This window comes from Sander vitreus, chromosome 8 (genome assembly GCF_031162955.1).
Source record: "Sander vitreus isolate 19-12246 chromosome 8, sanVit1, whole genome shotgun sequence".
NCBI classification, from domain to species: Eukaryota; Metazoa; Chordata; class Actinopteri; order Perciformes; family Percidae; genus Sander; species Sander vitreus.
Window position 1 is genome coordinate 25,326,903 of NC_135862.1, and position 24,179 is coordinate 25,351,081.

Genomic DNA, 24,179 nt, shown 5'->3' on the forward strand with positions numbered 1-24,179 from the left:
CCATGTGCATGACATGTTTATTTCACAATGTAAAAACAACCCCCCAAATTGTATGTATTTTAACATGTTTATTATTATTATTATTATTATTATTATTATTATTATTATTATTATTATTATTACATTTTATTCTACTTCTGTGGAGAGATGCCTATTATTATAATTTTTTTTCTTTTTTCAAATCCATAACGAATATCATTTTAGAATCCAAAAAATGAAACTACGATATTAACTTTTTTGTTTATGAAAGGTGCACTGCATAGGTTAAGCAAAATGTAGGCAATGACCTAAAATAAAATCAACTATTTATTTTCAATTTCAGAAGAATTAGCCTATCTTTTTCCATCTGTCCCAGTTTTTATTGTTGTGTGCTTTAAAAATGTAACCCTAATCAAATAGAATTAGAGCGTGTGCTTATTTGTTGTTGTTCTTCAGTTTATCAGTGGTTGTTTCCAGTTAATGGCTGATTAATGAATTTATGTTTGTAGTAAGAGAAAATGGGGTTGCTTTGTTTTGACTGTTGCTCTTTTGTTTTCAACAGCCATTCTTCATTGCGAGCACGTGTTATGGAAGGAGGGCCATAAACTAAAGGATACCAAGCCAGGCAGCCTGAAAAAACCCAAAACTTGATTATCTCTTTGGAATGAATCTTCTCTTCTTAACTGGATGAAATGCCTTGACCTTACCCCCGCCGTACCATGGCAGGTTTAGTCTCCTCTGTGGGTTTGGTGGTGATGCTCAAGGCTCTTATGCATGCCAATGGCCAGCGTGCAGTGTTTCTTGGGATGATGGTGTTGGTAACAGTGATCGCAGCTGACTCACCTGTTGCAGGTAAGAGAACACCTTTCGCCGACTTGCACAACACGATCCGCTAATTTGTACCTTACGTTATAACTGACACAGTACAGTATCTTGTAAACATTCAGTTAGCTTTTAAGCATTGACACCAAGTTCAGTTCAAGTTGCACTTCTAAGGTGATGCAACCAAACCATGCATGTGCAGATCCATAGCCACTTCATACTAAAGATGGCTTCTCAGTGTCTTATACCATTTGCCCTGATGAAGGTCTAGAATTGAAACGTTGCCATTCAATTTATCCTTGCAAGTTAGACAGTGTGCAGGTGTTTCTTTGCAACTTTTGACATACTTAAGCCTCTCCTACGCAGCTGTCTCATGTAATAGATGTGCATAGTACAGGCACATTTTTTCTGTTCCAAACCAAAAATAACTATTGAGATCATTTTGAAGGACAAAAACACCCATTATTGTTTCTAATTGTAGTATAAGAGGTGGCAATCCACAAATGTAAAAAAAAAAAAAATGTTATTTGTGTATTTGTGGAACAGTTAGGTCCATATATTATGTGTGTGTGTGTGTGTGTGTGTGTGTGTGTGTGTGTGTGTGTGTGTGTGTGTGTGTGTGTGTGTCCTAATCGAGATGTGAGTCTTGATGGATTAGTTTCTGGTTTCTCTTGTCCTGAGGATTGGGTTAGAGAGAAATTAGAAGCTTACAGCCATCTATCTATTCTCTAAACAGCTTCTCAGGGTAGCGGCACATTGCCTACATTTTTTTTTACTGTCCTATATATTTTTTTTCTCTAACCTTTATTTAATTTGGGTAGGTTTTCCAAGCATGAATGCTTATTTTCAGCAATATCTGACACAGCTACACACAGTCATATCTAGGAGATGCTTAGTCCAACCGCAGTCATGTTTGTGGGCCACTCAGCAGCTGCACTGGAGCAGTTGGGTTTATCATGCGCCTTGCTCAAGGCCAACTTAACAAGCGACCTTCCAGTTGTAAGCTCGCTGTCTTGACCTTCGGTTCACTTCACGGTGTTACCAGCTCTTCTACTTAAAGCTTGTCATCCCCTCAATACAAAGAAATGATGTGATAGATGATATATAGAAACCCGAATAGTGCAACTGCCTCTGTTTGTTCTTAGTTTAGTTTATAGAGTTTGAAGCACAAAAGTCTTTCTCTAGGAGTTTAACTCAGCAGACACTAATTCTGGATTGACACAAGAGGTGAAGAGGCTCTATCCCTACAGCACACAGACTGTGAAGTTAAACCAGTTTCCAGTAATGAGATCAACTTGATAGGGGTTTTCCCCGGGCTTACTTTTATAGATACTGACATGATCCCGCCAACAACCCTCCCCCTACACATTGCCCAGTGAAAAGAACATGTTTTAAGAACAGCCAAAAACTCGTTAAAAAAAAAAAATTATATTATGTTGTAATAGGATTATGTAGTACATGCCAGGGCAAAAGCCTTGTGCGGGAATCAGGAATTAGTCAATCTTAAACACTTCTGATGAACACCTTCATGCTCAGCTTTTTTTTTAATTTGATGAACAGTAACGTGGACTGCCAACTGTCTTCAGCTGAATGCATTTGTGAAGCCCTCATGAGAGAACCCGAGTCATATTTCAGATTTTGTCAGACTAGTTAGCTGGTGTAGACAAAGTACAGTTAAACCATACTGTAAACAATTGAAAAAGAATGCATAAAGTGGGAAGTTTTGATATTTTTGCATATAGTATAGTTCTTCTTGCGGCCAGTTAGCTCAGTTGGTAGAGCGGGCGCACATATGTAGAGGTTTGTTCCTTGACGCAGAAGGTCCAGGGTTTGAGTCTGATCTGTGACAGTTTTCTGCATGTCTTCCCCCCCCCCCTTCTCTCTCAGCTTTCCTATCCAATGAAGGCAGAAATGCCCAAAAATAATATAAAAAAAATAGTGTAATTCTTCCTGATTCCAGCATTTTGCTATTGCTCATCATGCTCAATCAGCAGTGTGTTTGCTGACTGGTTTGCATTTTAACCCCTCCTGTCGAGATGGTTCTCCTAAAGCTAGGATGGGCTGTAATGGTATAACGACCCTAACGCTAACGTTACATCTATGTGTCGATGACAGTACAACAAAGCTTTCAGAAGATATTTTGCTCTCTTTTTTTTTTTTTTTTAATCCCAGACTTTCATGAGATGTAGGATAACCGCCTTTCTTTGTCATTCTCTTCCTGGTGTCTTTGCTTCTTTGGTTGGCGACTAAGGGCGGGAGCTGTTTTGAGTGCGCGTCCAGAGGTCGCGCACCACTCTTATTCTTTCCAGCGGCGCGCGACAAAGCGGAAACAGGAAGCATGGACGAGTTCGCGGACAACCGGATGCCAGGACTCTCAGAGTGACTGCAAGTCTCTCTTGTAAACTTACTGGGTTAAGATGAGATCTTTTTATGGTGAATGAAAGGCTTGATCCGACGAAGTAGGTCATCAAATCAAATCGAAGCATTGACGGCAACGCTGCTGCCAGTTCTGCCGTTGTTCACCTTTTGTTTCTTCTTCTAGTCCGTAGAAATAGCAAAGTCAGTAGCCTTTCCTCATTAGCGCCGCCTCTGTTCAGGAGAAGACTGCAACTAGTGTCGCGAGTATAAACAGTTACGGCGCTCCCGTGACGTCACATTGGCGTGCGACAGGCCGGCTGTGGCGAGTATACCGCACGTTTAAGAAGTGGGCTAGTGTCACATGCTCCACTCGTTGCTAAAGATTTTCTTATTCACATGGCAAGTGGCTCAATCTGTGTAATAAAATGGGGGGGGGGAACTGAAAGGCATGATCCGTATTTCTGTAGGAATACTTCACAGGGATTTATGAAGGTTGTATCATCTCACACGGGAAGCAGAGAGCCTGGTTTTATTGATATTTCCTCGTGGTTTGGATGATTGCACTAGGCTAAATGCATCACTTTGAGAAGCATTTCATAGACATAGTTTTCCTGTGGCAGACTGCAAACCCTCTGCATCACAAGAGAATACATTTATCAGTCATTTGGACAGATTTAAGACAACTGCATGCTGTTCTGAATTAGCCTGTTTCGCTTTAAGCCCTCTAAATGTTTGCTGCATAATGGGAACATCAAGGGATGGGCCTTAAGTATTTTTTTCATTCAAGAATAGTACAAAGCTACAACGCTTTACAACAAGTGTGTGGTTTTACAGTCTTACGTATAACATTTCTGCAAAGCTGTAACGTAATTCAGGTGTGCAACAATAGTATACATTTGTACAGTACATTTAGATGTGTAATTCAGTACAAGCCGACTAAACAAAGATCATGCTACACTGCCATTAGTAACGACAGTACAAAGTTACAGAAGCGTAATTCTTCACTAGTATGTTGTTGGCCGAATCTGACCTGTGATGGTTTTCCTGCATGTCTCCCCCCCCTCCCCCCCCCTCCCCCCCCCTCTCTCTCCCCTTTCATATCTCAGCTTTCCTGTCCAATAAAGGCAGAAATGCACCCCCCCCCCCCCCCAAAAATAGATTACACATCACTACTACACCACACTGATACTTACACGATAAATAAGCAGAGAAAAATACTTGTCTAACTTTCATTTTCACAGCGTTTTCAAACCTCCCTCCAAAAACGTTTGCCCAGGTTTAGCCTACGTCGCTAAATGAAAGAACTATTATCAGCTTTGTGACAGCCGATCGTTAGTTTTTACGGTGAAGGCTTCCTTTGTCGAAGAAGAGTATCAAACGTGGAGATGAGCGTTAATTGCCATGTGTTGTCACTAGCTGATCACGACAACGGCGTCAACGTCAGATTCACGGGGCCATCTTTGGTCCTTGGTGTTAAAACATTCCAGGAGTAGAACCATCACTGCTCTGGGTTTTCATTTGGCCTATTCCTTTAAAAGTGCAGCCCTTTTGATGTTCACCCAACCTTGGCTTTTACTTTCAGCTACCAGTTATTCATTTTAAAACACAAACTTATTTTGTACTTCATGTCAAGAAATCAAGAAGTGTGGCCCGGTCGGCTCAGTGGGTAGAACAGGCACACATATAGGTGTAGGCCTCGACGCAGAGGTCCATGGTTTGAGTCCGACCTGTGACAATATCCTGCATGTCTCTCCCCTTTCTCACCTAGCTGTCCTGTCCATTAAAGGCAGAAATGCCCCCCAAAAAAATAAATAAAGAAGTTTTAATTTGGCTTTTTGTATGGCTTCAAAATATATATATTTAATACCTCAATGTCATCTTGAACATGTTTGCCCCTGGCTGTTGCACAAAACTTACCGTTTTATAACTAAAGGCCTATGTATTAGCTAAATATCAAATTACCTATAAAACTATAAAAATTAACATTATGGTAAATGTCTTGCTTAGTTATTGCATGACAAGAGATGCTCATCATTTTTACCAATGGCTATACGGTTCACTCAATTTATGCACAGGATGACAACTGTTTCCATGGTCACAAATTCAACAGTGAAGTCACCAGTCACCCAGCTTTCCTCTCACAGACTCAGGAAAGCACACGTTATAGTTTCTAGGTCAAATAGAGCATGGCGACCTACGTATAATTGTTCCTCCAGATCCGACATCATACAGTAATTCCCCTCCTTCTTACTTCCCTGCTTCTCTTGGGTTTTTTTTTTTCTCGTCCTCTGCTCTTTCTGTGAAAGAAAGAGTTCCACATGTACACCCTAGATCGAGAAATGAAATATCTTTACAAACATACAGGATGTAATTACAAACTTTACATGTGATAGCATAAAGTTTCCTGGCAATTTTGCTTCAACAGTCTCTCTCTCTCTCTCTCTCTCTCTCTCTCTCTCTCTCTCTCTCTCTCTGTCTCTCTCTCTCTCTCTGCACTGCAGTGGCTGGCAAGTTCAACACAGCAAGCTGCAGGCCAGCAAAGTCCTGGCTAATTACCAGTGCAGTCTGTTGCCATGTGAAATGTGATCTGTGTGGGATGACAATATGGCCATTCATTATTCATTAGAGCTGGGAGCCAGTTGCAGATCAATGGGTAGAACCTATCAGAAGTCAAACAGTGGGTACTTTTGCTCTCGCCAGGCCTGCAGTTTGACCAGAAAGATCTTTTGGACAGCAGCCGGTGGCTCACCCTGCCTCTGCTCACTGGCCTCCCCCAGCATTATTTGGCTGTGTGGAGAGCAGTGGAAGCTGGACGCTTCCCAATTTCCTATGCGCAAGTTTCGGTTTCCGAAGCGGCCAGGCGCTTGTTGCGTTGCAGCCTTGGAGAACAGTAAGCAGTGCTCTCGTGTGGCTTTATGTTACATTGAAAAAGCCTTGTAAAACTGCAAACCACCACTGAATCAAAATAAAACTTTCCTCTTATTTGTGAAAATAGGCATGCCACCCGTTTCAACTCCACCCCTCAAAGAATCGGAAATCGAGAATCGATAAGAACCGGAATCGAAAGGAAGAATCGGAATTGGAATCAGAATCGTTGCTCAGTTATCATTGACCCTAGTCATCAGTGGGTCACTGATAACAGACTGGCGCATTTTAAAAACAACTTTTAATATAATTCTTCCACATGGTCATCAGTGTCCATAATGATCTTTTCTGATACATTTAATAATAATAATACTTTTTTATATAGTCAGCTGTTCTGACGAGAGCTGTAGTCTCATTTACCTAACGTTTTCCAGTTGTCTGCCATTACCTGCATCAAACTGGTAGGTTGTGATGTGAAGGTTCCATAGTGGGAGCCTGTGAACGGACATCTGTTAGTGATTTTGTGTTCTCTTTTTTGAGTTTTACCAAGGAAGTTTTCCAGTGCAGAGCAACAATGTTATGCGAAGATACAAGTGAAAATATCCCATGGTAGTGTTTTAGGATGCTTGTCAATATAATTCATGTATTATCTTTGTTTTATATTGATTTGCTTGACATTTTGTGATCCATTGCATAGCCTTTAAAGGATGCCGATAACATTAACATTTTTTCTGGTTCCATATTAAGTATCTTTGTCTTATGAAATATCTAGTCATTTATAATAACATTTTTTTTAGTCATTAAAACTAAGACTTAATAATTAAACTAATTTAGCATTATTTAAGCACTTAGAGAGCTTCTGCAGCTATAAAACTGAGAACTCCATTATCACTCAGACTGTGATCTGACAAGAAACCGTCGTTGGTACACAACACTAGCCTACAGTAAACTGTATTTATTAGACTTAGCGCTTACAGTGTATTGTGCTAAGGGCCTGTCAGTGTTGGGGCCAGCATTGTAGCCATATTGTGCTGAGCCCAAATCACTATGTGCTCTGATGAACTGCAGCTGATTATTTATATATTTATCAGAGCAGATGGTGCGGTTCAGCCCGGCCACTTTTCAGCTCCTCTAAGGCTGAATTGTTTTGTTTTGGACCTTTTCAACATCACAGCAACTACTCAGAAACCTAACAGTATTTCACATAACCCGGCACAAATATTTCCCTTCTCCTGCTCACATAAGAGAGCTTAATCTAGCCCAGTAGATAGTGTTTGTTCTCCCAGGACCTAAAGCCTGAGAGTGGGTTGGAAGGGAGGATCCTCTACTGGGAGGATAGAGGCAAAGTAGCAGAGCGTGCTGAATGACACAGTCCTCGGCCTCTCTGGTTACAAGTCTTTGCCTTCCTGTCTTTCGAAGAAAATCAGGACTGCAGAAAGTGAAGGAGCGTACCCAAATTGTATGTGTGTGTGTGTGTGTGTGTGTGTGTGTGTGTGTGTGTGTGTGTGTGCGTGCGCGCACGCACTACTATGCACACAGAGTAGTGCAGGGCTAACATCAAAATCCACTCTTTGAAATTGGTCATACCATCATAGCCATGAATTTTGGGGAAACTCAAACTCAAACTCTGTGGTTGTTGTGAAGCTTTTACTGCATGACTGCAGTCCTTAAATCTATCAACAGTAGCCCGACATGCTACAAATCCCTGAAGACGGAAGATCGGCTTCCATTGTAGCTAACTGTACCTTTTAACTCAGATTCCCCCATTCTTCCTCTGTTACTTCTCTTCCTCTTTCTCAGTTGTACTCCTGTACTACTCCCCCTCCCCCTTATCCTGCTCCCCCCTTTCTCTTATCCTAAAAAGTATTCCCTCAGGACAACAAAACAAGGGTCACATGAATATTTGATGAAGTACAGGCATGACTTCAGTCAGGTCTCCATTTTAATACTGTTGTTTGGCCAAATTAGACCACTAAATTCATTTTAGATAGATGTCGGCAACCTCTTTATCTACAAAACATGAAGTTGTACTTTACTTTTAATGAGCTATTAGATCACAGGCAAGATTTGGATTAGCATTCAAACTTTGATTCTATTTATAACATTCACTTTATTGATTTAAATCTATTCTTTTATCTTTTACTGTTTGATGTAGGCTAAATTCAACAAGTAAGTGCACCGGAAAGCAACTGGCGTAGGTTTACTATAAAGGCACCCCTTATGAAGGTTTCTTTTTTTCTTGTGGGGGGGGGGGGATGCTTGAGCTTTGGCAGAGAGATTGATCTATTTGAACTCCACTGATAAAAACAATGGGATCTTTCCCAACTTAAAAGCTTCCCCGATAAAGCAAACGTCAACACAGCCATATCTTGATTGTCCGACTGCACTCAGCATACGCAGCTCCTGCCAACTGAAAAGAGCCAGTCACGCGAGGGGCTTAGCTGAAAACAGAACCATGTGTGGGGTTGTAGTTAGCTAGCAATATTACCAAAAGACTCTTTCTTCTCTCGCTTCATTTTTATTTATTTTTTTCAAATTACTCAACCATTAGATAACTTTTTTTGTTGTTGCAATAAGCAGTCTGGCAAACATAGGAAATGATATCATTAGAGGGCTCTGTAATTGGTATCTCAAGTTTCTCGACGCACACAGCAATGTACGTGTGCATTATTCTGTGCGGTGGGGTGCACGTGCACGCCCACGCACACGTCTGTGTTTCACAGCTGCTTGGCTGATGCTATTGTTTGCATGCTATAGAGACCTTATTCTGATAAATTCCCAAAAAAATATTCTTAAGTTAAAGGTAGGGTTGGTTCTTATAAAATGCCCCAAAAATCAGTATTGAATAATTCAGTTGGACTGTTCATGTCTAATTAGTTTTTACTGAGATCCATACAGCTTGCCTTTTGTTGTATTCTTATATTTGTTGTTTTGTTGTTCTTATGTTTATGCTTATATGTTTTTGTTTTGTCTTTCAATATGAAGCACTTTGGGTTTACATGTAAATAAATAATGCTATGAAATATGCTATATAAATAAAATTGCCATTGCCATTTTGCTTGGAAGCACTGTCTCTTTTCCAAAAAAATAAATAAATAGCATACTCATCCATTCACCAGGCAAATCATATTTGGGCTTCACCCAACCACTTGCATTAAAGCAGATGGAGATGTCCTTTCCGTGTCCGACGAATGCTGCTGTGAACATCATTGTTTTGTCTGTCAACCCTCACATGCCCAAATATTTCACTGTGTTGAAGGACAGATTTAGTTTTAGGCTAATTGTCTTGTTCCCTTGTTCTTTATACAGCATGTAAGTACAGGGTCCGGTTGAGCAAAGCAGACAAGGGGAAGGTATTTTCTATGATACAATTTCAGACATCAGCAAAGTGCTGTCTACAGACAGGCGTTATCAGGTTAACTCTTTTTCATTCCTGGGATCAGTAGTCATAAGAGGTGAAAATCAGAGCCTAAATCACATTTTACCTTACTTGGAGGATTTACATCTGTTTGTGTTAGGGGATTATCGGGCCGTTTTTTTGGCAGTTTACAGATTATATGTATCAGCGTTTTAGTTGCCTGATAACCGATAAAGTTAATTCATTAAAAAGGGTGCTACTTTGGCTCGGCTACAGCTCTGTGTCTGTCCCTCTGCTTCGGTTTCACTCACCACTGAGTCTGACTTAATGTCCCGCCCACAACTCTATCTGACTCTCTTTTACTGGGTATTATGTTGAAAGTTTCTAATTTATTAAATAATTGCTCAAAGCATTTAAAGAAAGTTTTGTGTTAGAGTTTGTAACATTCCAAAATCTTAATTTTGACTTAAAGATTTTCATTTTTACTGTTAATGCATATCGGTTCCAAATATCGGTTATCGGTTTCATTAACTACTAATAATCGGTATCGGCCTTGAAAAACCAGTATCGGTCGATCCCTGGTTTGTGTTTATTGTTGCAGGCCATATTCAAGTCGTCCTTAAATGCAAAGTAGAATATTGTGTGTTGTTATCGTTCTGTTCATATCATTCTAGTGAAGTATCATTCTACTATTAGAGTTTACTCTGTAGATTTTACATTCCAAAAAGAGAATAGACTATATTCAGAACTACAGTATATGACAAATCTGTCAGGTCTTGGAAGTTAATTCTAAAATCTTGCATACAATTGTAATACATAAACATCCAAACATTGATACCTATATTATGTTATGTTCATAGTCCCAAAGCAATATGGCTTGGCTAATGATTTAGATATAAACGAGAACGAGTTGCACTGCAATAAAGGCAATAGTCAAAGCAAACCATTTCTTGCCCTCTATATTATGAGATGTATCTAAACATATTCTTACTCATTTGACTGTTGGAGGAGGCTATACAACAAAATCCCCCCACTGTGACTGCCCTTTAAGAAACCAACGGTTTGCATTCTGTAAAGGTTAAATTAAACAGAAACAAAGTAAGATTAAGCAAGCAAAACCAAAATGTGCCACTGAAAGAAACACTGCACATATAGAAAAAAAACATGTTTCTTCTGCCATCTTAATTTGCACGTGTGCATGTGTTTATTCAGACACACTGGGCCTCGGTAGAGCTATTCTAAGCAGTCAGACGCATAATGTATACTTAGTGGAGAGATGTGATGATCCAATATATGCTCTCATTTGCCAATATCCATCCTGGGTACATGGGTTAGTGCTATTTCAGATGCCTGAAGTTGTGTCGGCCTTCAGCACAGTCTCTCTACCATCTCTCTACTCTGTTCTTTCTCTTTTTATTTTAATATAGGGATTTTGAAAAAGAACATCAGATCAGCCAACAGCAGTAATAATCCCCTCCCTTGTCAGAATCCTTTTTACACGATTGCTGGCAGTGATCCAAGCCTGCAACCAGATGAATAAACGGAAGCGGAACAAACCAACCAAGCCACAAGAAGGGCATTCTTTTTGTCTCGTCCTATGGACAAGTGGGTTTTCACTGAATCAGCTGTTTTAGATGGAAATGTATTAAAAAGATAAAAAGATACTCTATAAGATCTTGTAGAGAACAGCAAAGGTAAAAATGGTACCCACTTAATTTTCCACTTACTTGCCAGTCACTGCTGTGCACCGTGCGACTGATTATTAATAAAGGTAGTAACTCAATAAAATAACTAGAATAGAATATAATAGAATACGTTTTATTGTCATTGGACAGCAGCTGTCCAACGAATTTTTTCCGCAACTCACCCTCAGTGGTACACAAATAAAATGACCCTTATAAAGGCAAAAGACGCAGAATAACAAACAAAAAAAACAACAATACATATAGTAAATACAATAATAAAAAAGTCAGATATTGCACATTTGTATTTGCAGAAAGGCTGCTATTGCACCATTATTTATTTACAACTACCTGTTCATAAGACACATAGAGTAGAATGTCCAGAGTAAAATGGCTAGTGACTTGTGCGATTAGTTAACGTGTCAGTTTGGACAAATGCAAATTTAGTTTGGTGCATGTACAAGGCAGCTATTCATTAGACCAAGTCGAGGCTAAAAGACACATCATGGCCTAATGAATGGAAATGGAATCTCATTAGCCTGGGATTTTTCATGTAATGAATAAATGAAAATCTCACTATATTTATTCTTCAGTGTTGTCAGAGTAATGAGGATGTGCCATATTTTTTTCATTCATGAGATGACACAGGATATCGTAACTTTTTTTCTGAGGAAGCAGAATAATATTTTTTATTTAAAGTGGCTTTATGTAAATGTGGCTGTATGTTTGTGTTGATTCTAGCGGCCCCTTTGGACAAAGGCGGTAGTGTTTTTACCACACCTGCTGTCGTAAAGCTCTTTTCTTTACGGTGCCGTGTTACCCACTGTATTACCGAGTCAGCATTACCGGGAGCGAAATTACGAATCCCACTATGGCCACGCCAAGACCCGCCCTACGAAGCAGCTCGATTGGTTGTGGTTAGGCATTTGACCTCAAGTGATTTTGTATCCTCGATATGTCCTGAATAAGGAAAGAAAAGCCCCGAAGAATCCCATTAGGGGAAAGTTTCAAAAAAGACCCAAATATAGTCTATTCATACGGTCATTAAGCTGGTCTGCCTGTCCTGAATCATTTTGTGACTTCGCAGGAAAAAGGAATGTATTCCTGAAAAGAGAAAAGTTGACTGACTGGGGGAGTGAGACTAGGAAGAGAGAAGAAAAACTGTTCAGGAACACTGTCATTCATGTGAGCCGGGCACTTAACATGTATGCTCTCGGGACCTGATATTTAAAGGTGTCCCAGGTGTCTCACAGACAGGCCCAACAATGAGCGGCCAGCCGAGTGTGACACACTCGTGTTTCGGGGGACAGGTGGCAGCGCTGTTTAGTCTTGAACGCCTTTGTCAATTTCTGCTTACTGTAATGTCAGCCCCAATATCAGTCTGGTCTCACTTGCTCTGTGCCTGGCGGCTGTCTGTCATGCTGAGCTTTGACTGTCATTACCTAAGGCCCTGTTCACACAATACGGTGAAAACGTAAAAATGTTTTATCAGATGTGCTTTTTGCGTTTAGACGGCGACGGCATTTTGTGGAATGAGTGTGAATCTTAAAAATGCTCCGTCGCATTCCCATCTAAAGGGTAAAAACGCATTGAGCGAGTGTGTGTGTGCGCCGCGCGTGTGTGTGTGTGTGTGTGTGCCGTGTGTCAAGCCCAAAAGCATAATATGAGCACTTTAAACAATGAATACTCTAATGGGGATACAGAATGCAAGCTGATATATCGTGGGTGTACTATTTCTGTATATTTGTGTGTGTGTGTGTGTGTGTGTGTGTGTGTGTGTGTGTGTGCCCCGTGTGTGTGACGTGTGTGTGTGTGTCTGTGTGTGTGTGTGCCGTGTGTGTGTCTGTGTGTGCCGTGTGTGTGCATTGTTTGGAGCAATAACTCCACCTCCTCGTCGTCTGCTTTTGTTGTTCTCTTCGCGCTACTAGGGAGAGAAGTAGAAGGAAGGTTCTACGCAGGCGTGCGGACTTGGTGGTGTTGCGTGGCAGTGCTTCACACTACCACGCAGATTTACCCCCCAAAATGCTCGTCTAAACGCGGAAGAAAAAGTGAGAACGCAACAGCGCTTTTGCATTTTCTCTTCAGATCGTTTCCATCTAAACACTAAAGCCTAAAATTAGCCTTCAAGCATTAAGACCATGCCTGCTTAATTATTAACAATAACCAGCGTGGTCTTTCTACAATTACAATTCGGCTTTGGCTAAGCACTGTTTGGGATTTTATTTTATAGGTTTCTGTTTTTATTTCTTTCGAAATCATCCATTTTAATCAATTACTCTGGTGATATTTTGAACCTCGTGAAGCTGAGATTGAACTACAACATTGTTTCTAAACACTGTGCTTCATTGTGAAAGAGAGCATTGATTTTTGGTTCTACGTTGTATTTTCTGTCTGTCTGTGTAGCTCCTAAACTACCATTGTCATCATTCTCACAATCGTCATCCTCAGTACAATTATCAGTATTATCGCCTGCCAATAATAGTCTTTATCTTAATTCGCTAGATGTTTAGTCATCCATTCATGCATATTTAATTGTCCTAAATGTGACTATAAATGAAATAGTCTGTCACTGTAAGTGTGTGCTGAGATGAGGTGACATTTTGGGGTCATGTACCACAGTATGACCTCAAACATCGGCATGTTCTTTAGACAACATGGTCTCCTACCGAGCTTGTCTTTGTAGTCCTTTTCTGTTCTTTTATATGTCTGTCGCACTTAAAATGTATGTTTATTTACAGCCAAATGGAAAGTCAAGTGTAAAGTTGAGCAGTGTAATGTATGTATGTTTCGGAGAACAGAGAACCACAGGCACATTCACATTGACCACTCACCAATGGTTCCATACCGTGCTTGGACTGACACAGCTGAGATTATGATTCCAGTTTATACGTCTTTTTTTTTTTCACAATCAGCTGTAGAAGACTTGACAAAGCACAGCACACAAATGCTTTGGTTTCTTCTTTCCATGCTTTGTTCTTCTGATTGGGCATAAACTTCTCATAAAGCCAAGAAATCAGGCCATCAAAAGAAATGTATGTGTATAGAACAGGCAACTATTAATGGTTAAAAACATTAATACTTACTGCTCAAAGTAAGCTAAAAGTGTGTGCATGCATGTGTGCATCTGCCTAGCTGTGCGATACATCCCTGGGGGGTTCAAACGCTTGGCACAGCAGACAAGGCAGTGTGTGTGGCAGTTTGGAGAATGTGCAGCACACACTAGTCTTCAGAGAAGAAAGTCTTGGCTTTTCCTTTTCTAATGGGCTCTGTTAGAATAGCATGCTGACTCAATTAAGGTACCAGTGTAGGTTATAATTAGGTTGGGAGTTTTCTTCTTGGCCGTGCCAGGGGCGGTCTTGTTGTATGAAGCGATGCAGTAAATTGAAGCTGATGCTCCAGAAGAATATTCTTTTTTGTTGATGCTTTTTATAAGTGATCTGTTCTGTCCTCCCAATGTTAAAAATAGTCTTCTCCCTCAGCTGATTTTTTGGCTATTTTCAAGTGCGTATGAGTCTGCAGAGCGTCTTACACTACAAAGAGTACCAACATTACCAGCTGCTGCTGAGTCACTCTGTAGAGGCTCTTGGTGGCTTGCTCCTGGCAATAATGGCACATTTAAAATCTTGCTCTGTTTAACACTTACATGCGAGTCTGCGTTGAGCTTATTTATAGAATGATTGTGTGTTTTCGCTTTGATGTGCTCTGTTTATGCTTGTAAATCCTATCTATCTCACACATTATGGTTCATTTTGATTATCTATAACCCCAAGAAACATTAGATAGCATCTCTTTTGATGTAAGGTAAAGGTTTCTTTCGGCAGAACCATAAAACCTCAGTTTGGGCTTTGAGTATTATTGAATGAAACACATTTAAGCATGTAAAAGAGGCAAACTAATTCAGCCACACGGAACTGTTAAAAAGTTTATAACCATGGATTATTTAAGAACTATTCTTTTCTTTTCTCTTCAGCTCATGTAGCCTTCCTCGAATAGGCCTATGTTAGACCCATGTAGTGTAATCAAGGCCCAAATTAAATCATTTATGATACACTGTGTTATGCAACATGGAGAGAAAGGCCATTGGCAGTCAAATTAAGTCTGAAATAAGCCACATTTCTACAAAGAAAAGGATAGGAGATGTTTTCCCTAGAGTGTATCGTTAAACAGCTCAAGTCATCGAGGCGCTGAGCCAACTCATTGGTTTTGGAACATATGGTCAGAGCATGCATGTCAGCACATTAGTTCAAAACTGGAAGTGAGAAATCAGTCAGCTTTTATTATGATTCCACATTTTAGCCTCGCATGGTCTTTTTTTATCGTGTCTGTGTATTAGCCTATGCATATTTCTTTACTCCCTCATCGTATTGACATTTTCCTCAGGATTAATGGTTCCACTTTGTAGCCACTTGACATTAGTTAGACTAGTGACTAGAGGCCTAACGAGTTTTTCAACAAGCACAAAGTGAAGAGGTCAGTTGTCAACTTTTTACACGTTGCAGGTACTGTGATGTATGGTAAAATGAGTTGGCTGAATAACTAGTGTTTTCTGGTAAACCAACCTCACTATTCATAGATCATAGATCTCAAATTCCATTTTGTATCAATAGTGTTTATTTAACAACATGACATCCTAAACCCCCCACAATTTCCTCCTACAGATTCAATGAAGCGTCTTACTGTACTACAGTCTATGTATCACTCTGTGACCCAGAAGCGACCAGGGTTAGAACAACTCGGTTCATCATGAATGCTAATCCTATGAAACGTCCTTGTGAGCAACTTCAATATGTTTTGTTATTTCCTCACAGCTCGATGTTCATTTTGGTCATTCAAGGCCCAGGGAGCTTAACTCAGTTTTTTCAAACTAAAGCTATCCCATTGATGTAACGCCATTGTTGTTCATGTCCAGTTATACCACATAGCTTACAGTAGGGTGCCTGTCTGTCTGCTGTGCAAAGTCATGTTTAGTCTCATCATCCTGCCTTTCTGTTGAACAATTTGGCCACAGCATTTTTGCGAAAAGTGATGACATTATAGTTGATTGAATCTTAAGGCGGATATCATGTAACAGATTGACAGGTAGTCCTGAGTGGTAAAGCATTTTTTTTTCTTTTAACATTTACATCTAGATAATGTGGCGAAAAGATATATTTAAACTTACATTCAGTAATAATCAAGTTTTGGTCCCCACATTGGTGATTAAAAGAAATCAGATTGAATGTGTGACTTATAACAGTTAATAGAAGTAGAATTGTAATCAGTCTAACCCTCATCCCTGTAATTGACCTTGTTTGAAGTCAGTCATGAATCTTTATTTCATTCAATACTAAACTGAAGCATTCTCATTTGCAGATGAGTCTCTGTTGGACTCGACACACCACCCCATTGGATTTCATGTTCCAAGTTCAACAGGATTCAAACCATCAGCCTTACCAGCCTCACATTATACTGCCTTTAAGAGCCCTGACTTACCTGGTGCCCTGCCATCCATTTATAAACCAACCCATGAAGTTAGGACATCAACAACACCTCAGCTACGTCTTAATTCTGAGCAGAAAGAAACTTTCAACAAGCAGCAGGATCAAACGGTGGCAATCATGACCACACTTCCTGCTCAGCCTCTTGAGCCCCCTAAATTGGCTTTCACCGGCCCTATGGCAGATGAATCTTATAGTAAAATCCTGGATGTGAACCAGCTGAGCCCCAGCAGTGCCCCCTTGGAAGAGAACAGACCAGCACGTGACATAAACATGCTACCCAACCCAGATACAATTCTAGCCCCTGGCTACAATGTGCCTTTCATCGCCCCCCACCCTACATCCCCTTCATCTGAACCCACTGAGGTCTCCCCAGAGGACTTCTACCCCACCAACACCATGGAATTTGACTTGGGGTCTGGGGACTACTTGGAGACAATGTCATTCTTAAATCCAGATGGAGAGGACTACTCTCTGGTCACCAAGATGCCCTCTGACTCGTATGATCTGGAGGACTATACAGAAAGCTATGACACATCTTTCCCCTCCAGAGTTGGCATATTCCCTTCGTCCTTGAATCCTCTTCACATCCCACCTTCTGCCAGCCTCACATCAGCGTACAGCACCATTGTTCCACTTAAATCCATTCAGCCTTTCTCTTCGTCCTCTACAATTCACTATACATTGGATCCTAGTACCACAGCTAACAGCGATTTACCCGACGCATCAGACATAGATTGGCCCGACACTTTCACGATTCAACCGACAGATGTTCTCCTACCTGACATGAACAGCCTGGAGTATTACAACACTCAGTTGACCAAGGAAAACAACAGTTCAGACACTGGAGCCGAACACAGAGGCAACATTACCGTAGTGTCCATCAGTTCTACAGACATCACACCCACAACCAAATTGACTGAGGATGAGTCCTCCAGTGATATTTCAGGGTTTGAGCCCCAAGATGAATCAACCCCAGTGGTAACCACAGTGGAGAGTCCTCGGCTTGTCAATGCCTCTGAGCCTTTTCTGGATCCTTCAATAGTCCCAACCCACTTCTTTGATCCCTCTTCTTCTATCTGGAGTGGTCAGGTGTCCACCCCACATTGGTCTGCACATACTCTAACTGTTGCCCTGGACAGCACTGTATTAACAGAAGCTATGCTACCCAGTGCCACACCTTCGCTGCCAGATGATGTAATGTCTTCCTCCTCTCTGACAGATGTCCATTGGTTTGTTGAGTCATTCCCATCAAGTACCATACACACCACTCCTGTCTTAACTTCAACCATAGCCTTCTCCCCTGTTGCCACTGAACCCGCTGCCAACACCACGGCTGGTACAACAGAATTAACTCCCCGAGACTCTACTTTTACAACTGAACAAACCCTCAATATCACTTTAATTTCCACTGAACCCATAACTAATGTCACTCTGGGCCCTCCGGCCGTAATGGGTGATCAGGGGGTGACTGAAGATGGAGTTGACATCCCAGCCACAACGACCTTGATCCCAACTAGCAGTGAAGCTAATACAGTCTCTGCTGTACCCACAACTACAGCTGCCACAACTACTTCTTATCAAGCCACAACTACAACTACTGCCACCACTGAAGCCTCAACTAGTGTGAGAATCAACTCTACTGCCAGTGAAAAGACCACAACTATAGCACCAACACCAAGGCAGTACCTCTGCAACCTTAACAGGCGTGCTTATTTAGTAAAAGTTGGTAAGTTTGACGTTAAAATATTACAAGCATTGTTTTATGTAATCCCCATTTATGGTGTATGACATGTTGGCAAATTGTAACTGAAAATTTTAATTTGAATTCGAAATGTACATATATGAGAACTATAATAGGAATTATATATATGGAATAAGTCATAATACCATGCTTATTCCTTCTTCCGAAGGTTTTCCTTCCGGTGCCACTGTTGGATATGCCAAATCTCAAGTGAGAGACATACTGAAAGGGGAATTCAACAAGTCTGTGGAGCTGCAGGTACATTAATCTCAACAGGGGTTAAGCTATTCTATTCATTTTAAAGTAATACCATGCAAGATGTTAACCGTCATTTGCAAAATAGATCCTGGTTGGACTGTCGTGTAATGGCCCTCATATACTGTGTGTGTGTGTGTGTGTGTGTGTGTGTGTGTGTGTGTGTGTGTGTGTGTGTGTGTGTGTGTGTGTGTGTGTGTGTGTGTGTGTGTGTGTGTGTGTGTGTGCGCGCGTGTGTGTACTGTATTTGGTTGAGTTTGTGTGTCTGTACATTACAGTGGTGCAGATAAACCATGAAGGCCAGACCACTTCCTGATTATTTCATCAGTGGTTCTTTGATAAACAAACCACAGGAGTAGTCACATCAAGATCCACGATGACCTCTCGAAGACATCAGCAGTTTTTTTTAACACAAGTCATTAAACCGTGAATGAATGACTCAGGTCTAGGTGATTTGTCTATATCATATATTCTTGCTTTGTCTGTGAAGGTTGTGGACCCCCCACCAAAGTTTGTGTTTCGGGTGATGTCTGGTCCAGTTGTGTACACAGCCATATCTGTCATCAATGCTCTGCGAAGGTCTGGGCGCCGCTTCCTGTCTGTGTCTCCCAACTGGACAACACCTGACAGTAAATATCAAGTCCACACAGGTAAAGGACCTTTCAACAAGCTGTCTTGTGGTCAACATTTAAATTGTTTGGGCTAATCTTCATTAGTTTTTAAACTTGATCTAAAACTGTAAAACTTGTCTTCACTCCGTGCAGTGCTGCAGTTTGTTCCCAGTCACATAGATGTGCGGTTCTGCAACTTCAGTGAGAGCATTGAGAAAGGTTTGACCAATGCCTTTGCAGAAGTGCGTCGGCGCTCCAAGGAGTCAACCAACTTCACAGTGCATGTAAGTGTGACCACAAGGCAAGGAAGCATCTGGAGCTCTGCATTTCAGCTGTGATGTTTTCATTAGGATGCGTTTCATTGTGGCTTTGCACCTCAATGTTGAATGATCCAGTGACGATTCCAGTGGAAGCTGTAGCTTTACTAAACATTATCTCTCTGTCTGAAAAAGGAAAAGCTTTGGGTTTTTTTTGTCATACAAAGAAAGTAAAAACTTGGATTTCTACTAGGGCTGTCAAAATAACGCGATTAATTAATCTGTGAAAAAATAACCCGTTAAAAAAATAATGCAGATTAATCTATTCCATATTGACGTCTGACTCGGAGACGTTCTAGCCACCATTGGACTGTAAAATGAAGGAGGGAGACGAGAATGTGCTGCCTGGATCATTGATTGGAACATTTACTTGTAAAAATCTTCTTCCTGCCAACCCTGGCTACCGAAATCTGGTGCCACTGATATGTCTGCATTTCTCTCTGATGCTCTGAAACAGACGATACAGACAACACAAACACCGCTGCACGTGATGCTAGTTAACACTATACTCGACAGCAACTAACGTTAGCCTACCGCTAGCTAGTAGCTGGATTAAAAACGGTTAAAATGCTGACAGCTAACGCTAAACGGTGTAAAGTTTGACTGTGTTTTACTGTAGAGGATTCAACACCGGGATGTAACAATCTGCAGCTGCTGTTGTCGGAAAAACACAGACGGTGCGTTCAATGAAACTGGTAAACTACAGCCTCATGGTGCATTCAAAATTATTGTTAAATGTCCTTTTCCCATCTGGTGGTTGTTTTTGTCGTTCAACAGCAATTTACTAGTGAAATAAGTTATTGTTATTGTTATACATTATTATTAAATCATTTCATTTTGACCATATGGCCTTAGCAATAAACAAGCCGTTCTTTAATGTCACCAACTGTTGTTTAGTACCCTTCTTTTTTTATCGGTTCATGCACCGTTAATTATGTATGCGATTAATTCCGATTAATTAATCACAGAGTATGTAATTAATTAGATTAAATGTTTTAATCGATTGATAGCCTTAATTTTTACACTATTTGTGCAAGATTTGGTATTTATTTTCTGACTGAGCTGACCCCAGACTACTTCACCAGTAGCTGACTGTGATTGCTGCAGCATAGGCTGATTTTGATTGGGCTATTGCTTTGCAAGCAGGAGCTGTTATGTTCACAATTGTTGAGGCTTTTGGATTTCAGTAAATGAAAGGTGGCGAAAGTGGTTGTCTGGGAAGTCAGAGAGAGCTAGTTGATTACGATCACTGTTCGTGTAAAGCCTAAATGACTGTGTTGGTTTGACAAAATTAGATTCATGCTTAATGTATCCATCCATCAATTTTCCATAATTTATTAGGTCTGGGTGGCGTTATCTGCATGGGAAGCATAGTAGCCCAGACACCACTCTCCGCATCCATATTCTACAGTTTTTACTGTTGGATCTCATCCGGATAAGATGCCCAGTACACCTCAGTTGGCTCCTTCCAACACAAAATAAAGTCTATTCTACTACAAGCTTCTTTTGGATGTTCCGAGCACCGTGTGAGCACAGGCACCCTGCAAAGGAAACTCTTTTCTCACCAGCTGTATCCACAATCTCAGTCTTCCGGTAACTACACAAATGTTAGGACCAAAGCAATGGTTCAGACTAGGGCTGTGTATTGGCAAGAATCTGGCAATACGATACGTATCACGATACATGGGTCACGATTCAATATATTGCAATATAGTTCGATACTGTGCGTAAGGTGATATATTGGGAAGTATAATTTTAGAAAAACTAATATTTAAAAAAAGACATGATGCATGGTGCATAAAAGTCAAAGAAGTTTACTTTAGGTAAACAATTCAGTACACAGAAAATCAAACTGCCAGTTTGGGATTGTGGTTCACAGGTTCTTAGTGAGCTAATTTTTATATGCTAAAGTAGGCCAAAGTTCAGCCCTAGTTAGCTTCTAGCAAAAAGTCAAGCACTGCTAGGCACTGTTAGGCAAGGACACTAGTGGTGCATCTCAGCATAGCCATCTAGCAGTAGTGGGTTTAAACACAACATAAACGTGAACCACTGTCTTACATGAATATTTTTGCACGTAAACTAAAAAAATAAATAATAATAAAAAATTCAAAATTTAAAAATCGATATTGCGTTTTTGAAAATTGATACAGTATTGCTAAATAAAATATTGCGATACTCAAGTGTATAGATTTTTTCTCACACCCCTAGTTCAGACTTCAAACTCAGGTCTTTCTTTACTATGACTGTCCACACCAATCCTCCTTTTCACCTCATTCTCCTTCTTACCATCACTGATGAACAAGACCCCAGGATACTTCACTTGGATACATTTATATGAATTAGTTCATGCTCTAGTTGTTGAGTATTAAAGAAGCTTACTGTTTGTTAATAAAGAGCTTATTTGGCTATATGGTAAATTGGCTTAAGTCAAGTTTTGTGTAATCCTATTACACTGATGCCTGTATTATTGTCTTTTAGTTGGAATAAATGTAAGGATTGATTTAAGCTTTTATTCATTTATGTTTTATGGACAATTGGCAAATTTTGTGTTCCACTTTTCAGTCACTGAAGCCAGTGATTTTCAGATTGGGAACCTTTTACGATAAATAAGCTTTCCCAGAAACTACATCAACAGCAGAATGGAATATTATTTTGTACATTCTGTTGTGTAATGGTCTGTCTGCTGAACAGTACATCTCTGTCTTAATTGTGTTTTAGATTGTAAACATCACCATGGCGGCTCCTAAATATCAGGAACAGCGGCTAGTGAGGCAGCCGGTGGACGTGACCTTCACTGTACGCGGTTCAAGGGGTTATCTGATGGGGTCAGAGGTCAGCGATGCTCTGATGAAGCTCACCATGGTGGAATTCAGCTATTACATGGGCTTTCCTGTACTGCAGATTGCTGAGCGTGAGTACCACAGGGTTGTCTCTCTATATTTCCACTTCTTCATGTGTCACCTTTACTGTAAAAGCTGGTGCTTTCCTAATGTGTTCTGATGATTCTGATCACCAACAATGCACTTTGGTTAAACCTTACTCTGCTAAAACATGATTTTGTACTTTTTCTAACAGCTTTCCATTACCCAGAGTTGAACACCAGCCAGTTGCTTCGCTTCTCCTGGGTTAGAACAGGTATCATGGTTTCAGTTCTTGGCATGGTGGAAAGCTGCTACAGTTACTTAAATTTGAGACCCTTTGAGCTAAAAGTTTCGGTTGTCTGTGTACATAGTGCTCCTGGGTGTGCTGGACCAGAAAGTGAATGAGAGGATCTTTCAAGCCAACATGGAGCGCCGGGTGGCCATGTTACTCAGGGAGGCAACGGGATTAGTCAGACGTGTTAAGAGAGCCACCGTTGTAGGCAACAGCAGTATTCAGGTACGGTACTCTATGTATAGTGGTTATATTCACAACTGCAAACTGCATACACGCTGTTAATATACACAGTGCAAAATGCATCATGCCTCACCAGAAATGTAAGTACTGTAGAGCAATTGCATGTCAGTTCTTTGAGTGGGAAAAGGCAACCGGGGTAGACAATTTCACCTGTATGAAATATAACTAAATAGCAATTAGTTGCCTTAAATCAAGTGACATTATTATATTCTTTAAAATGTCTCAAACTTAATTAGATACAAGTCAAAAAAGTCACCTTACAGGCAGATTTTCTTACTTAAAAAAAAAAAAAAATCTAAATTTTAAAACTCAACACTGAAGTATTGTTAAGACAGACGTGGTAGTGTCCTTTCTCTAGAACATTTACAAAAGAACTACTAGTTTAATTTCTTGTTCATTATACAACAAAACCTTCAAAACTCTTTAACAGGAAGTTTGTTAATGGATTACTCCCCAAATCTTGAAAAAGCTCCCTTCTTTGTGCCATTTATAGCATTATTCCCTGATGCAAGCTCTCTCTACTACCTTGCCTGAGTACTGAGGGCTCATTATGTGAGCGTTGCAGTGTTTGTAACCACTGAAAGCCTAACTGCTTTACTAATCAGGCACTAGCTTTTGTGGGTTTGCTCCGCACCTGCTCAGCTCATCTCTAAGGGGACAGGATAGGGCTCCGTCTCCATGGCAACATCATCCCATTCAGCCGAGCGGTGAGCCACTCAAACACCATAACCTCATGAGTCCTTGTTCTTTCTCCTCTTCCTCATTTCTCCGGTCCTATTACTTGATGGCTTCTGTGAAGCCACCGAGCTGCTAAGAGCAGATCAATTATTAATAGTTTCTCTTTCTCCGTCTGCGTCCTGCAGTTGGGATGATTAAGAGTGTGTCTGTGTTGTTGACAGGGTAGACATTATGGAGGGAGAGATACAGAGAGAGGGGTGGGTAAAAGATTCAGAAATCAGAGGAACAGGGAGAGCCAAACACTCAGATAAAAGAGACTTGTTATAGTAGACGAGAGATGCATATTTGAGCTGACCTCATGAAGTCTGAGCACATATGGTGGTCTTTAAACAAAGGGGCTGTCAGAGTGTCATCCTTGGCTGAGTAGCAGGCAGCCTCCTGCATCGATGTCTCCATAAAACCTACCGGGCAATTAAGGAGAAGGGAGGACCACATTGGTGGTGAAACTTTAGTATCTGTCTCTGTGCTAGGATTAGATCTCTAATTTTAGCCTTTGGCACCCTTTCTATCTTAAAAAATATTTTTTTTCTCAGTCACAAATATGAATGTGTGGTATACACATATACATAGAAGCCTT

General features: G+C 40.6%; 1 protein-coding gene across 6 annotated transcripts in view; it reads left to right on the forward strand.

Moving 5' to 3' along the window:
- LOC144522513 (UPF0606 protein KIAA1549) overlaps positions 1-24,179 on the forward strand; it is a 45,219-nt gene that overhangs the window by 662 nt on the left and 20,378 nt on the right. For 5 of the 6 annotated variants that reach the window (XR_013502409.1, XM_078257640.1, XM_078257636.1 and 2 more), the window contains exons 2-9: positions 542-831; positions 16,417-18,270; positions 18,455-18,543; positions 19,031-19,190; positions 19,305-19,435; positions 22,187-22,379; positions 22,544-22,603; positions 22,701-22,846. Coding sequence is in view for 5 of the 6 variants with exons in the window: in XM_078257640.1 (XP_078113766.1) it covers positions 699-831; positions 16,417-18,270; positions 18,455-18,543; positions 19,031-19,190; positions 19,305-19,435; positions 22,187-22,379; positions 22,544-22,603; positions 22,701-22,846 (2,766 nt within the window). In the remaining variant the exon portion in view is untranslated. Of the gene's footprint in view, positions 1-541; positions 832-15,739; positions 15,836-16,416; positions 18,271-18,454; positions 18,544-19,030; positions 19,191-19,304; positions 19,436-22,186; positions 22,380-22,543; positions 22,604-22,700; positions 22,847-24,179 lie in introns of those variants that run through there. The other variant, XM_078257639.1, reaches the window with a different exon arrangement.